Genomic DNA, 17,633 nt, shown 5'->3' with positions numbered 1-17,633 from the left:
GGGTGTCACAATGACATGCTTGGATTAAAGTAAAAGTAGTCTTTCAGTTGTTTGAGATGGAGCAATTGGTTTAGAGATGATAATTGCAGGATTATATAAAATAAAACGTAATGATGCTCATAGTAGGTGCAGCTACAAATTTCAGATAAAAACCCAGATATGTTTTATGTAAACAAAGTTGAATAATGAAGATTTAGAACAAACAAAGTCATGTACTGCCTTGTAAAATAGATGTGGGCTTATTTTTTGGGTTAGGGTTACAAGTAGTTTTGGTTATGTGGTACACCTACATTTTAACTCAACTCAAAATGATGTGAGGAGACGCGCTATAATAAAACCAGACATGCAGGTTTAACAACCCGAGGTAACAAACCATTTAAAATGAAATGACTCATTCAAACTCAGAGCATCAATCAAAAGCATTACAAAACATGATTACAGGAACACGGTGGATGTTGCAGGAGATTTTTTTTTACTTGTGTCATAACGTCTGTCTGGTGGAAGAGTCCCTTCATAAAAAACAGAGAAGGTCACTGAAGGTCGCTGCGGTGAACACCAGCACGACCTCTGAGTGTCGAACACCTGGATGTTCTTTGCTTCAGTCAGATACAAATGGATCGTAGTTGGTTAATGGTAGTCATTTTAAGTTACACTTCATTATGACTAGCGGGAATACTACATTCTGCTTTGCAAGTAGAACCCTTCAGTCTGTGTCCAGCAAATAATAATAAGATGAAATGCCTTCATTTCATACTGAGAGAGCTAAGTGAAACCTTAACTGGTAAGGTTATGTTGTGTGTTATTTGATGGTAACGGTATTTTGAACAGGGGTGTTTCTCAGCTAGTATAGCAATTGTGTACTACCAACATTGATGCATGATGTCATTAATTACAGCACTAAATCTGATTTAATTCTTATTTATTACTTTTTATTTATGGTCTGAGAACTGATACCAAAGACTGAGATCAGTCTGTGTTCACTCACCATGTCTGAGGCCAGTCGACAAAGGTAACTGACTTTTAATTGAGTTATAAAATCTGTTTTTGTTCTATGATTAACTATTTTATTATGCCAGTTCTTCTCCACATTGGTTAGTGTCATTTCTATGATCATGGCAGCTTTAATATGATGCTGCATCAGCACCTCCTGAAAATCCCCTGTCAGGTGACAGTGCTCAATGTGTTTGTGTACACCGGGTAGTTTATTGCTCAATTGGGTGCAATACCATCCTTCCTTTTGATTAACATGGACCACACTTTTACTTTCATTTTGAGTTTCCTATCGAGCATTATCTTATTTTCTCATATTGCATGATGAAGTAGCTGAACATATAACCTCAGATACTGTTCACTTTCATTTATAAGTAATGGTCTAAAGTTCTGGCAAAATCTACACAACAAAAAGTATAAAAGCTTCTAACTGAAACTGGTTTCCTCCACATTGCTCTAACTTTCTCCTTAAGATGATTCACTGATTAAACCCCAGAGAAGGCCTTCAGTCGTGTTTAAAGCTTTGTGTAACATTGAGTATACTTCCCTGAGCTGCTTGTTCCTTACATGTTGTGTGTTTACATGTGGCAAACAACTGATTCTTGTTGAATATTCATGTAAACCAAGTACAAAATGTACAAGAGGAAACTAAATGAGATCCATATAAGAGCTGAAAGCAATCTGACAGATTCAATGGTGTGAAGAAATACCTTTTGACACTTTTTCCTTGTGTGGCGGAGTAAACAGGATTAACAAAAGTGTGTTATTAAAGCTGTAAGAGGCTCAACTTGAGTCTGTAATTATTGTTTCATATCCTCTGATTGTAACTTCTTTCTCCAATGAACCCTGCCCTTGGCAAACATATCAGCTTGTCTCACTCTTGAACATGACGTACTAATCCACTGGCACGCAACTTGCTAAACAGACATGTGTACAGTTTACATACCAGTCAAGGTTTGAAAGAAAACACTGAGTGCAAACATTATTTTAATCTTTTTTATTAGAAAAGAAGTTTATAAAACGTTGGTAAGATTGTGACTGAACAATTTGTATAAAAATATATTTCAGTACATGCCACAGAAGTCACACAGCTGACTCTGAAGACTTTGTTCATACTTTTACAGTTTTTTTTGGAAGTTGAGGAACAAACACATAATCCTCCAGTCAGGTTTTGGAATGTTCTTTGTCCAGACATTTCAGTGGCATCTCCAGCTTAAGGCTGGCCTTGCACGCTGAGCACTGTGTTCTGGTTAGGCGTCACAAAGCGCCCCACAGCACCAACGCATCTGGTTCCCATCAAAAGCTTCAGACCACGTGGCTCAGCGTCTCCATCTCCTCTTCCTCCTTTGGTTTAGCAGCTGGGAGAGCTAATATGAGCGTATTGTAGCTCTACACAAACTGCTTCTTCTATTTTATCCCTGTGCTAAAATCAACAACCACAGCTATCTGACACTTCAGTGCCTTAAGTCTTAACACAACACCTCTCTTGGAATTCATACACATACAATCCAACCGTTTTGTTCCAAGTTCTTGAAGAATACATTCAGTGCTGTTAATCTCTTTGAGAGAACAACTCCCTGAAACTCTCATGCAATCTTTGACAGCAGTTAATTAAGGCATACTTATTATTCCCTGTTACATAATGTGACCTGCATGCATAAAGTACATCAACAACTGCTTTCTTGACTTGATCCACTTTCACACCTTCAAATACAGTATGTCACAGTAGACATCATCACAGGCTCCCTGCTGATGACTGACGCAATGCATAGCACTGTAGGTTGTTAAGATCTGCTGGGTTTGCCAGGACAAGGAGAGTTGAAAAGTTAAGATTGCACTTTTCTCTGTATGCTTATCAAAGAGGACAACAATAAATCATCTTATAAAGAGTGCTTTCTTAGAACATTTGAACACCAGTTGCAATTTCAACTCTCCACCTGACAATTTTCAAGTGATCTTTCCCCACAAATATGTCCAAAACTCCTTAAATCACAAAATTCGCTTCACATGAGGGAATCATTGATTGGGAGGTATTTACAGCTCGCTTCTCATAAAGGAGCCATAAATCACTTGGGAGAACAGGAACTGATTTGGAGTAGTTCTTTTTCTTGTAACACAATCGGAAAATGTCCACTTTTCTTTATGGACGTGAAACAAAGTCTTCCACACACATCCAGTTCCTGTGAGCTCTGTCTCCTGAACTCTCCGTGGCGCTCCAGTCTCTCTCCACGACACTCGGTGGGATCAGGTGCCATCATCAGAAAGCAGTAATCCAGGAGAAGATAAATCTCTTGATTCTTTAAGTTAGGTCGCTTGACGCTCAGTCAGGGCTCATGGTTCAACATGTCATGCAGCGAGGTCTCATGTTTAAGGGCTGAGGGTTGGGGTCAACCTGATGGCAGAAAATGGAAATAAAGAAACATAAGATGAAGGCTAAATTGGCATTTCTCTGAGCAAAACCTTCAGCCTTGTGATGCATTCTGCCTGCACACAAAAAGATACTTCTCTCTAAGCCTTTATATATGCCAATTAAACTGAGAGAACCCTGGGTGTAGGTGGATGTTGTTTCCAGCAGTTGGTGACTCACCTCGCAGTATACCGGCGGAGGTCGGAAGCGAAACTCTTGGACAAAAGCCATGAGGGGGCGCTCCAGAATCCCACTCAGGTCTTCGGCGTGTTGCGATGCAGGAACCGCTGCATTGTTGCGCTGCTCGGCCTCCTCCTCGGTCACCACAGAGCTGTACTCTGGTGGGGCTGCAGGGAAAGAAGCGAGATTAGTCCACTGGTCTGACTAAACAGAACTACACAGGTTCAAACACTAAGCTGCTGAGTCATTAGTGCAGTTAAGACTCTCGAAAACCCACTTAACATTTGCAGCCTTCTGCACTGACAAACAGTGTTTTGATCCAACATGAATCTCTGCTAAATTGTAATCTTTGTTTATACATGTTGGCATCTGTCAGTCAGTGATCTTAACATCTAAAGGGAGCAGGCCCACAAACAGTTAAAGGCCTTTTGAAAAGCGAGAAGTAGCAATTCAATGATTTGGAAGAGGACATTTCTTGAAAAAAAGCAAATGGAAAGTATACACTGTTTAACTTGCTTTTTTACTTTGCTTGTGTAAACAATTTTTTTTTTAAGAACTGGGTTTTCAATCCCATTTTAACTAACAGATGTCTGTGTGAAGATCAGTGCAGTAATAAATGACACTTACGCTCAGGCTGCTCGGGGATGGCCATGCGGAGCCACTCCAGGTTGCAGCTGTACTGGCTGCTGACGCTGGAGGTCCGGCTGCCGAAGGGATGAAGAGGGATGGTGCCTATGACCAGAGGCAGCTCCAGGCACAGCTTGGTTGTCCCAGGAACATCAACACAAACCTGGTGTGAGGAGGAGAGCTTTTAGTGACATATTTGCAACGTGCAGCATGAAAAGAGGGAATATAACTTTTACATTCCTAAGAAATTAAGCCAGTGTTGACTGGACTCACCTTGAGCATGTACTCCACTTTGATGATGCGGCACTGCAGGATGGAGGGACCCACAGGTGGGATTTTGATGGCGCGGCCGTGCCACGTCTCCCTGCATCTGGCTCCTACAATATCACCAGAAAGCGTGCCCACCACCGCTCGCTTCTGCTTCATGCTGCCGCGGGCGATGAACGTCTGCGTCTGAGTGATGTAAGCTTTGGGCACAACTGATCTGGAGGTACAGTTGTCAAACTCCGCAAAAACAGGTATCACTTCACCTGCGGAGAGGGAAGGTATGTTAGAAATTGCATTCACTTCTAAAATGGCCCATAAAGATTGCGTTTTTAGAGCGAGTTGCTTTAGGGGCTAGCTTCTCACCTGGTGTGTAGCCTTTGCGGTCGATCTTTGCGGTTATAGACACCTGTCCAAAGTTGCGGTACCATGCACGTGCCAACTTGTCCTTCGTTCCAGCCTGTGGCGCCTGGGAATGATGAAAACAAATGAGCATAGTGCCTCAAAATACCCAGAAAACCATTAAGTGTGTAATGACACAATCAAAATGTGAAGGTGGAGATTCTCACCAGCAAGGCTGGCGTGTTGATGTCGATGGGCTCGATGACTGTGAACTCCTTCTTGATCTTCCTGACAGTGGCCCATGGCCTGTGCAACTTAACTTTGACCCAGTAACGAATGCTGCCGTGTTTGCCCTCGAAGGAGGTGACCAGCGTCTCCTCAGGCAGCTGGAAGCTGAATGGAAACTCGTGTCTGCCGGCAGGAAGGACGGTAACTTCACCATTATCTGAGGAAAGGAGAAAATTAAATATTGAGTAACTGTTCACACACGCACTTGTTTTTGCTTTTGGTTTATTTATTTTCCTTTCAAGAGTACCGGACATTAGAGTGACAACAATTACTAGATAACCAATTCCTTTGTGTTGGTGTAATAAAGCATACATAAAGAAATGTTATACTGATTTCAGCCCTATTAAATAAGAAAAGTTTCTCAAACTTTACTGGGATTGATTATCAAATGTGGAGTAAGGTGAGTCACAAGAATACATTATATTCATCTGAAGAAGTAAACAAAGTGCTGATAAAACTATTTGACAAGACACTAGTTCAAACTTTGATTAGAAAAGGTTGAATTTCTGGGAAAGTAAAAATAGGTCTTTAAAAGCTTTGTTCAAATAGAAATCTGTCTTTCTATGCTATCACAAGGCTTCTGTGCTTGCTCAGAGGAGCAGATCCTGCTCTATTGTGCTGACTGAGAACATGTTTTCCTCAAGCTGTATTATATAGCCGTCTCAGTGGTCCAGGAACATGTGTTCATGTTTAACAGAATCGACGTGTTTTGTGTCACTTTATTAGCTGGAGGCTCTTTCTTGATTTAAATAACAAAGCTATCCCTGTGTAATCCTCTTAATGGGTCAAGTGGGTTGTTTTGAGCTTTCTGCTGTATGGTTTTGTGCACACCAGAAGAAAAAAAAAACTTCAAATGTTAGATATTATTTGTTTTATCTTGCAAACAAAATGTATAAAGGAAATCAAACATTGACTGAACATTGCAGGATGAAACTGAAAAAGCCTTGACTGTGAACTTCCTGTCGACACTTGGAGCAACTCTGTGCCCAATGAATGAAGGCAGAAACCTGAGGCTCCCCCACATAGCTGTGGAGAAAAACAACCCAGGAGTTTCTTCGAGTGAGGAGAAGTCTAGTGTAAGAACATTTCGTTCAACAGATGTTTTCACATTGAGAAAGAGGTATAAAGCAGCTGTTGCTCTCATCTTATATTGTAATGTTTTTATATTTCAGTTATGGCAAAAAAACATTACTGCAGAATAAATAACTACCAGTCACATACAATGATTTAGTCATATCCCTTAGTATATCTTTTGAGCTTTTTTGTAATCTGGATTTATACTTCTTCAAGGCCATGAACAAAGAAACCCAATCTCTTAAAGCTCCCTAAAAAAACAGGTAAACTTCATTCATTGATTTATTTCACAAATAATTAAATGATCCAGTCAATTGTGCATCTACAACAGCAACAAGTTTAAAAACCAAGACATAGCCAACAAAACATCTCAGATGTGAGGTAAACAACAACTGCACTACAAAAACAAGTCACAACTTGACTGCAGCAGAAAAAAGCAAGACTGTTTATGATCCGTTAAACTCTCATTCTAAATCATAACACATATTCCCAGTTTGCAAACAAATAACTAGACCAGTGACAAAAACACCACTGCTATTGTTTCATTCTTTTGGCATTTGCTCAATGAGAGGTATGGATCCCCATGCTAGCCGACACTTCGATAAGTTTACAGAGAGGATACTCCTCCAGATTCCCCCCATCCCCGCGCCTGCATAGCGGACTGACCTGCCTGCAGCAGCACCTCTCTCCGGTTCAGGTACTCCACCTCGTCGCTGTAGTTCTGGGTGTAAGCGGTGCTGGAGCCGGCGGACCGGGACTCGGTCCAGTGCACTTTAGCGAATCCTTCTGCGTGCAACTTCAGCGACTCAACCCGACTCTCCCCGGACAGGTCCAGCACCACCCGGCCGGACACCACGTCCCCGCTGCTGAACACCGGAGGACAGTCCACCTCCGGAGAGTCGAAGACGATGTCAAACTTTTTTAACTTGTCGAAAATCATTTTTGCAGGCTATGTAATTCCCCTCGAAAGCAAAAGTGAGTGATGCACTTATTCTTCTCCCCGCAGTATATCAAAAGTGTTATGAAGTGGATCTTCAGACTGCAGGTTAATTGTATTCACTTGTTTAAAGCTCAAACTGAGAAGTGCTTTTCAGTCTGCAGCCCTATTTGCAGGCTAAGAAAGTGGGCGGGATTGTTTTATGCAAGGGCTAGGGAGAGGGTTGAGGGCTGATGCTGCCTTCAGGAGCTCCTCTATTGTACCGACTTCTCAGTGCTGCACTTGTAAAAAGGGATATCCAACTGCATTTGGCTACTTTGTTTGGTCAAAATCAACAACAAAACGTATCAAGAAAGTTTTAATTGGAAATCTGGAGTTAGAACAAACATTGCAGCAGCTTTTTCCATAAGTAATCACACTTTCAAAAACGTTGTGTGGGACGAGTGAAATAAGCTGACAGTCCAGTCCTGAGAACTTAGGTTTATAGTAAAATTCTCACTTATCAAGTTTCCGCGCCGAACCTGAAGGCAACATAATAAACATACAGACAGGGTGTGGAGGCAGCAGAGAGGAAAACAGGGCCTGCTGGTGATTGATGGTTACAGGTTCTCGAAGAAAACAGGCTCTGAGCATGCCTCCGTCTGGCAGAGATCCGCCCTGCTCAGCTCAGAGAAAAATAGTTTCATTCTGGACCAAAGTTGTTTACTCCACTTCTTCTATGTCACTTTTGACATACCGTTACACAGCTATGCACAATATTATGCAATTTATGCCAGCAGATCCCTGAATGAATAAACAACTACAGTCATTCAAACTTCAATGTTATATTGATACAAGCATACAACACATACATCACAGAAAAAACTACATGTTCCAGAATAACGAAAATGTATGCAACGTGTAATGAATCATAGCACCCATCCAGCCTTTTCACAACACATTAAAGTCACTTTCAACAGTTGGAAACAAAGACCATTTGGAGCAAATTGACTTTTCTTGCAAATTCTGCAATCAATGAACCAAACAAACACTCCTTCGTTTCCCCACTGGGTTAGTCTTGTCATTCAATTTAAAAGTCCTCGCAACAAAAATCAAGTCTGGTCTGAGAAAAACAAAGTTGTTTACTCTCCTTTGTTCCCTGAGAGCAAGAAGTTGGCTCTCCAGTGCCACCGTGTGGTTAGGTATGAGGCAATGTGCACAGCTGTAAGGACATGTTTTTACACAGCCTGAACTGAACTGTGTGATTCTGGGAAAAGATTAACGTAGATTGGAATAGAAGAATAATCAAGTTAGGCATTTGCAAGAGCTTTCCAACTTAGAATCTCCTCACTGTTAATTCACTCATTGCTGGTAAGAATACAAGTAGAAAGTACAAAGGGCTTTTCCTTTCCTCAAGTAAAATTGGTTCCTTCTACTAAAAATTGGTGAAATAAGCAGCAGAATGATGACATATTTTGAGAGGTCAGTTGTCCAATTTGCATCACTGGTGTTTTTCTCCTGAATGATATCCAGAAAGTTCTGACCTGGGGAGAAATACAGCCCAGCACGCCACCTGCTGGTGTCCGGGAGCAGCATCCTGGATCTGTCTCCCTGCCTGGGACCTGATAAGATGAACATGTGGGTGTCTACACACAACTTTGGGCCTGATAAACATTACAGCTATGCAGATGACTCAGTATGAGCACCCTAATGATGGCTGAAAGCCCTTTCCTACTGCTGCAGACTAAAGTAAACATATTCATTAATCTATTTCTCTTTGTTCACTAAAAGAGGTAGTGCTGAGTGTGCTACATTGCTACAAAATATTAACATTGAGGCACTACATACTTAAGCGCAAAGTTGGGCATGATAAAGTGTTATTCTTAGATGGGTATGCATGAGAGATATGTCTTTTTTTTCTTCAACTCCCAGCTCTTAAACTTTAACTCCTGAATGCAAAACCAAACTATTTTCTGAAACCGGACATATACATTCCTGCCTTTAAAACAAAGCGGGGAAAAAAAGCTTAAAATGTTTACAAAAAACACAGAAAGGTATAAATGAGGTATAAGCGACAACATGTTGTCAAATGAATGGAGAGCAGCAGCTGTGTGGTGGAGGAGGACGGGCCATGGGGAACCACGTGTTGTTTTCCTAGTAACCGCGGCAACAGCTGCATTTTTCAAACAGCTCCCGGCCCGACTCTTTCCTTCCTTCACCCTCTGTTTTTCACTTTCTCACAACTGTGACACTGTAAGTGTTGCACGGCCAGATACGTCTGGAGAAGCTGACTCAGATAAGGAAATATATTATATTATATGATCGATGATCTGATTGATGATGTAATATGAATGATAAGTGCGACACGTCGGCGTCTTCTCTGCATACGGCAGTTTAAACTGTATTTCCTTTATCCTGTAATATGACTTGAGAGATTTAAACTCCGCACACCGATCTCTTTTCTATAGACGCCGGAGGCGGGCTGCGTCAGGTAAAAAAAAGTTATTTAGCCTTCCCAAACCTGAGCCTCACGCGCCGCCTATGGGGGATGTGCTAGTAGGCTTGTTTGAGACAAGCAAGACCTGCGCAGTTGCGATCAACGTCTTGCTAGTGCATTGCATGATGGTTAGTCATTTTGTCCGACTTGCTCTGGAGGCTCGCCCACATGAGACTTTGAAATCTCGCGGGACAAAGACGCCCGCAGCCTTGAGAGCGAGGCGAGTTGGCGCAGTTGCTCTCCACGAGCTGCGGAAGCGAAATGCTTGATGGGAAACGGCTCGCTGGTATCTCGAGCTGAGCGCTTATTGGTGGTGTTTACCACGTGCTGCTGATGAAACTCTCCAATTGGCTGGCAAAAGTTTGTTGTTGTTTTGTGTCAGTTTTACGTCGACTCGCCACATCCATTCCCATTTTTCATCATTGTTCCACAATGTTTATCATCATGAAATTAATATCTATATATTTTATACTATACTGCTTACCGTTTTCATACTTTATATATCTTAGCATATTCATACACACTGTTCATACTGCTCACAGGCTGATATCTAGTGTATTCATACCCCACTGTTTATTCATCATTCAATTCATTCTATATGTTATTCTGTAGATTGTGTACATTACTTTCCACTTCACTGCTTGTTGCACCTGGTTAGAAGCTAAACTGCATTTCGTTGTCTCAGTACCTGTAATATGTGCAATAACAATAAAGTTGAATCTAATCTTGAGCAGGAACAAATGTATTTACTTAGTACATATCTGACATTAACGATTAAACACATGTGCATTCTTTATAAATGCAAACCGAGTCAAGCCGACTCCGGAGGTGGCGGTATGCACCTTCAAGCTGTTTGCAATCCGCCAAAAAAACGAGAGAAGAAGAAAAAGATGAAGAAGCCGACTCCGAGCTGTCCGACTTCAGGCGAGCTTTTTGAGACCTCCCCCGGCTGCGATCGGCTACTCTCGTCTACTTTCGAGGCGAGCCGCAACGCGTCTCAAACAAGCCTAGTGACTTATCCGACCGGCCCACTTCGGACTGTCAACGGGGGGAGCCTCGCTGCGGGGAAACGGTGGACCTAGTGTCCCGATCGGAGTGGGAATAATAATAATAATCCGTGCATTTTATCCATTAATTTCCCCAACATTGTGGTTAAAAAAAAAACACACGTTTAATCCATGTTGGTGTACTACAACTACAAAAAGCATCGGTTTGTTTTCTCATCAGGAAATGCAGACCGGCACAAACAAACGATTTTTAATCATCATCCTCACGATCATTTAATGTATCATATGTTCGCCGAATTGACATGAAAGCACTAATAAATGTAGTTTCATCCACTTGAGTATACAACTACAAAAATAATCGATTTGTTTTTATATCACATCCTACGGGAGGAAATTCAGTAGCTCTCACTACCGATTTGTAATCCTAATGTAATAATCATCTTCACCACGATCATTTATGTTTATATCGCCAAATTGACATGAAAGCACTGACAAATATGAATATACTGTAGTTCATTAAAACGTTATTAACGTGCCTAAACTCAGTAATTCACCATTTCTACGCATGACAACACACTTTGTCCGTGTTTGGCTCTCTCGCCGCACAGTGAAGCGTTCCCGCATTGACGTCACTTCCGGCTTCCCCCAAAACTTCAAAATGAGTCGAAGGAATTTCCCCGCGATGTTCGAAATTATTGATATTTAACGGAACGGTATCGCTTTTTATTTTTTAAACTCACGGTTCGAGATTACTCGTAGCCCAATATTTCATTGCACAACAGTTGTTGGGATGCTGTCACAGGCTCTTTAATGTCCCATGTAAATAGAACCAAACACAGCATCCTTTTTTCTTCTTTTGAACATAAAATGTACTGCTTATCCTTTTGCTTTGCACATAAAAACATCAATATGAAGGGATTTGAAACATACATGAGAAGCTGAAGCTTTGCAAAAACAAAAAAGGCACTGTTATTTCCTTCACAGATTCTATAGACAACATTGGTCTACAGAATGTCGGTCTGAAAGACATTTAAAGCTCAGACCACAAACACACTGACAGCACCTTAAGCCCTCTAATGGTGGTACCTGTCCACAATCCAGAAACAGACTTGGAAATAATATTGTTGATTTCAACATTGTATTGTTTCATAGCAACAGAAGCGTTTCTCCGTATGATTAGGGTCTGGGGTCAGGATGATGGTCATGGCAAAAGGCTCAACAGCGCCACAGTCCCTGCTGTGCTTTGTCCTAGATGTATACAATATGGTAGGTATATGTAACATGTAGAGACTACCAAGAAAATCTATTGGAAGTAAACCCTATCAAATGTGTTGATGTAGTGGATAAATCAAATGCTGGGTTTCAAATGGCCATCAGATGGCTCGTTTCAGTAGACCAATCAAATGTCTTGATGTAGTGGATTATAAAATTGCCATCTTTCAATTGGCCATCAGATGGCTTGTTTAAATGAATCAATCAAATATCTTGTTTTAATTGGCCAATCAGGTTACTTGTTTCAATGGGCCAATCAGAGGCCTTGAAGCAATTTTCTCAAAACAACCACAGAAACACCACACTTGAATTGGGCAGAGGATGAAGAAGCAAAATCACTAAGATAAATAATAGATAAATTAAATGTAAATATTGATAAACGGTCGATTACTGGTAATCTATAAAGTTAAATGTTAGCTTGCTTTTCTGCATCAGTTAAAAATATCAGCGCTGGTTACTGATAGTAACTGACAAATCAAATGTTTAATATTTCATTCTTTATAATTTATTTTAAAAAGATGGATAATCAATTGGGCAAAGCCTGTGAGCTAGTTCAGGCAGTCAACTCGAGCACCAATGATACATTTACACGTGATGCGCCTCGTCCCTCTTACAACCAACCACGGTGCGTGATCTCAGCTGAAATTGACCTATTAAAATATAAAACCTGCCTGGTGCACCTTTATTTGCAATTTGAAACTTGTTTGAACATTCTGCTAAAGCAGGGGTCTCCAACACGTCGATCGCGAGCTACCGGTAGCTCGCGGGCAGCTTTTCAGTAGCTCGCCGCTCGATTATAGCATAGTAACGTTGCTCCTTTTATTTTAGAATTGTTTCTGTCACACGAATATCAAATTGGTCGATGACGCAGAGATCAAGGAACAAACGTGACAGCGGCACAGCGACACCACACACGGAGCAGTCTGCTTTATCCAGCAGCACCAGTCCAGAACCAACAGCAGAATGACCCGCTCTGAATCAGTCCGCGTCGCTGCGGCTCAGAGACACACAGGGAGGGATTTGAGTTTTTGAAAACACTCGTTATCGTCATGTCAGGTTTTTGGTGGATTTAATCAAGTCTTGGATTGCAGAGTATGAATGTCCTCTTGCTATTTTCAGTTGATAAAAACGTGTGTAATGTTTGTGAAGGCAGGAGGAAAGCTTCTGCGATCACAGTCTCCTCCAAACCCCGCCCCCTCCTGAAAATAATGGCTGATAGTGACCCGATATAAACTTTATTATTCACTTAATCACTGATTGATATAATGAAGCTAACTTAATCTCATACATTCATGGGATTCATGCAACAGTAAGACAGAGAATGTAAGTGTGCACCCACATGCACTATTTTTGTTTTTATAATGCTGTTGTAAATACTCCTGTTGTCTGCTGTGTTCAGACTTCATGTGTGTGAGCCTCATTCAAGACATTCACTGTCCTTTTTTTAACAGAAGACCGTTGCTAGAAGCAGAAGTATTAGTTTTTTGTTTTTGAGGATGGAACAATTTCACACACACAGATATATGGAGGCTAGACCTATAATTGAGTAATTATGGTTTATAATTTCATGTCAACACGAAGAAGAAGAAAAGATGGCTGCACTGTTCAGTGTCAATCCTGTGGAGATGGAGGTTATAAATCTCCAAAATCATGTTCAGCTTAAGTCTCAGCAAAACTCGCAACATTTCTGGAGCCTTGTAGACTCAGACAACTATAAGAACATTCACCAAGCAGCACTGAACCTGTCTGCTTTATGTGGTTCTGTATACATCCCTTTGTGAAGCAGCTTTTTCTGGCATGAATGAAATCTAAATACAGAACAAGACTGACTGATGAACATAAATGACGCCATTAGAGTGAACCTAAGTGGGTCCAGCATACACCTCTATGGTGGACTCCATGCAGCGCCCGTCATCTCACTAACTGTAAAAAATAGTGAATGTACTTATTTTACACACGTGCCATAAGATGCTTGCAATGTGGTGATTAAGGCGATGTATTTACTATGTGGGCCATACTAAGACGTGAAAACATTGTAATTTGCTCTTGGACATTTATGTGAATCTTCAGTGAAGTACTTACTATGTTGTCCATATTAATGTTAGAAATTGTCGTTTTCTTGGACCTTGATGTGAAGTTAAGATTTTAGATAAGCTTTAGGTATTGATTTCACACAAAAGTAGCTTAATTCAACTGATGAGTGCTATGTGAATAAATGTAAGCGATGCAAACTAGCTCTTGGCCACTTTCATTTTTTCAAAGTAGCTCTCAGGTGGAGAAAAGTTGGAGACCCCTGTGCTAAAGCAACAACACACATTTATTTTTGTTTTATCCAAGATATCACCACCATTCGTATTTACCTTTCCAACCAGGGATACTGTTTACAGAGCATCTGATAAATCAGTAACCACTGTCTACAGTTTATTTACTCACCTTCTATGGCCTATATTCTCTGTCTGATTTTAAGCTGCCTTGTGCTTTCCACGCCCAGGGAATTTCTCACTTTAGAATGTTATGTCCAACATAGAACTGAGTTAACCAGTAGTGTTTATTTGAACTCAGCACTAATGGATTTGTATTTAATGTTAGAATTACGTTATCTGGCAGATGCATTTGGATGAGCCAGTGTCGACTTTTTTCCCAGGTTTCCATGCAAGACATTTGGCCCAGGTGGCTTAATTTTGCAAACTGCAGCAACTAGGGATGTCCCGATCACCTTTTTTTGCTCCCGATCCGATTCCGATCATTTGATTTTGACAATTTGCCGATACCGATTTTTCCCGATCCGATCTTTATGCAATGCATTAAGAAAAAAAAAAGGTAACAGATAACGGCTGGTCATCCAATGCGATGAATTCAGCTATCTAGTTATTTGTTTGGCCTTTTCACTGTTCTGGGGCAGTTTCTCTTTCCTTTTAAAAGTCTCTGAAAGTGTCGGTTGTTTCAGTGCCGTTACCTGAGTGGCCGCTGTGTACTCGCCGTGTTGTTGTTGGTGTTTGTTTCTCAGGTAGCGTATTAGATTGGTCGTGTTGAACGTAGCTCTGTTCTTTCCACCACGCGGAACCTCCGCCTTGCAAACATTGCATCTGGCTGTTACACTGCCTTCGCTTTCAATTTTATAATACTTCCAAACTCCTGACATTTTCTCTGTCCTGACTCCCGAGTCACCAGCTGAACGTAGCCTCTCGTTAGCTTACTGCTACTATTAGACACTGCGCCCACTCTGTTGCCAGATTTCAGAGAAATAAGCAACCAGGTCTATGAAAACAAGCCCAAAGAAAGCAACACATACATGATGTTGTGTAATTTTAAACCAAAACTAAGTCCTCAGGATGACTTTAAGACGTGAACATGGTAATTTTTGTTTTGTAACATTAAAAAAAAATTATAAAAAAAAAAAAATAAAAATCCCGATCCCCGATTTTTTTTCTCCCGATCCCCGATCTTTTGAAAATCACGTGATCGGCTCCGATCCCCGATCACGTGATCGGATCGGGACATCTCTAGCAGCAACTACAAGATACAGTGGCCACCAGCTGGCACATGAAAGAGCATATCAGCATTTTTTCTGCACATTATTCAATTTAGAAAGAGAACTTTTACATCCACCAGCTGCCATACATGCTGATGTTCTGTTACCATGTATATCACAGCAAAGCTTTAAAAAGATGGATGATATCTTACAAGAATATGATACTGATACAATAGGGGATGATCTACTCAATAGTTTATTTAGTCACCTTCGCACAGCTTTTGGTTTGGCTTTCTTCACTGAACTAGCTCTAATAAATTGCTTTTCTTTTTGCTAAATTACAAAAAACCAAACCCAAAATATAGAAATTAAGGACACAATTAAAAACAGTATATGGTTACCTGTTTAACAAACACGCCAGTTACGGCAAATCAGCTGGGTTTTACTGGTGGTTATCTTGACAAATAAACACAGTGAATATAAATAAACACGAAGAGTACTATCAACCATATATCTGCAGCCTTTACCACTGACCTCGAATCAGATGCTGTCTCTTTCTGAAGTACGTGACATTGGAGGTGTAGTCATTATAGACTGAGTTCATGCCACGGTTCTCCAGCCAGTGTGCTATGGCCACCCCTCGACCCTGCACCTTCATGGAGTGCACCCTGGTGTCCCTGCGGAGCTCTAGGACCACCTGGCCAGCCACCAGCTCCCCTCCGGTGAACGCTGCATCAGCTGGACCATCCAGCTCCAGCTTGAAAAACTTTATGTTGTTCAACGTCATTTCTGGAGTGGAGACAATAAAGAGTTTGATAAGGTTGGGAGCTGTAATAAATACCCATTGTGTACTGTATTGGGAATTGGTTTCCATTGCTGTTAAAAACACACTGCAAATAGTCAGAGGGGGACCTTTATTAGCTTTTTACAAATAATTGGGAAAGAAACAGAACATATTGTACATTTTTGTTATTTATCACAGGGATCTTATTTTTAGGGTGGGGTTGGGTGATTCTGTTAAGGGTCCCAGACATGCCAGGGTAAGCCCAAGAGTAGCTACTGCTGGGTAATCTGTTTGTTGTTTTTACAAAATGTAGAACAAATTAAAACACTGTATTTATTGTTCTGTGGTTAAAAAAAATACTGCAGAAAGAGGTTACTTAATAATTACAGTATACTAGCCTCTTTAAATGAAAATTATCTTTTACATTTACCTAATAAACAAATCAAACCATTATGAGTCACGATTCGTAATCAAATAAGTAGCATGCCATTTTGACATGCCATTTAAAAAAACATTAATATATATTCTGAGTTATATCAATATGATTCTGTGAGTCTAATTATATTTTCGGCAGTGCTTGTTTAAGTGTATTTTATAAACGACTGAGGACGAGTTTCAGACAATCAAGATTCAGATCCGGGACTACGTTTTATAGATAGAGTGGTGCACGTGGAGTTGACGTCTATATTATTTTTTAAAAACTCACCGACAGGTCTGGAGCTATGGTCTGGAGCAACGTAGAGGTCCTCTTTAAGCCGAGGTTTACGGTAGAAAAAACAAAACGTGTACTCACTCCTACTGGATGTTTCACTTCAGAGGAAGCCCAGCCTTTATAACGACAGCAGGAGGAGAGCAGCGTGGACTGACTGCACGTCAGCTAACTCAGCATCACAAGGTGAGGTTCCGGTTAGACCCTTCAAATTAAAAGCATGTCCACCTTAATTCACCTGATTTCACCCTTTGTCCTTTTGGGTTTATGCGTATATGAGCAGAATATTGAATGAATGTGGCATATAGGAATCATGTAATAGAAAGTTATGATATAAATACGCAAAAGATTGACTCCATCTGTTTTTGACGTATACTTTTATTTTGAAGGCGGCTTGTTTTTTAGAGTTTAAAACGTTTTAATCACTGGTAATTTATTATAATTAATTTGTCATTATGTATAGCCTATGGTCAATCCTATGGTCAATATGCAAACTGTTGATAAAGTACAGATCATACAAGTATGTGATGAAATAAATAACTATCATAAATACAATTTATAAAAACTTATTTTTTCAAAAACAGTAGTAGGACCAAAAAAAAGCTTACACATCTGAGAACAAGTCTGAATCACCTCAGTTTTGTTTTTGTTTTATTTAAACCACGTGCCTTAGTACTCGAAAGCAACAATTAGCTTAATAATAAAACTCCATATGGTGAATACATGAAATCACTGGCAATGCAGTAAGACATAATACTTTGTGACCTTAACTTATAATATTGTATCAAAATAACATTATACTGT

General features: G+C 40.5%; 1 protein-coding gene across 2 annotated transcripts; it reads right to left on the bottom strand.

The window, feature by feature from the left end:
• Window positions 1-1,972: 1,972 nt before the first annotated feature.
• On the bottom strand, window positions 1,973-16,928 carry arrdc2 (arrestin domain containing 2). 2 transcript variants are annotated; one of them, XM_034081052.2, is made up of 8 exons: window positions 16,827-16,928; window positions 15,871-16,125; window positions 5,038-5,255; window positions 4,835-4,937; window positions 4,478-4,734; window positions 4,205-4,367; window positions 3,578-3,744; window positions 1,973-3,382 (listed from the first exon to the last, which is right to left on the bottom strand). In XM_034081052.2, the coding sequence occupies exons 2-8, from the start codon at window positions 16,121-16,123 to the stop codon at window positions 3,329-3,331; spliced, it is 1,215 nt and encodes a 404-aa protein (XP_033936943.1). In that variant the 5' UTR covers window positions 16,124-16,125; window positions 16,827-16,928; the 3' UTR covers window positions 1,973-3,328. The 2 variants fall into 2 exon arrangements, with proteins under 2 accessions (XP_033936943.1, XP_033936942.1); XM_034081051.1 differs by lacking the exons at window positions 15,871-16,125; window positions 16,827-16,928 and adding an exon at window positions 6,839-7,277.
• Window positions 16,929-17,633: the final 705 nt, after the last annotated feature.

The sequence above is a fragment of the Pseudochaenichthys georgianus genome, chromosome 4, assembly GCF_902827115.2.
Source record: "Pseudochaenichthys georgianus chromosome 4, fPseGeo1.2, whole genome shotgun sequence".
Classification (NCBI taxonomy): Eukaryota; Metazoa; Chordata; class Actinopteri; order Perciformes; family Channichthyidae; genus Pseudochaenichthys; species Pseudochaenichthys georgianus.
This window is presented reverse-complemented; position numbering and strand designations above follow the sequence as displayed.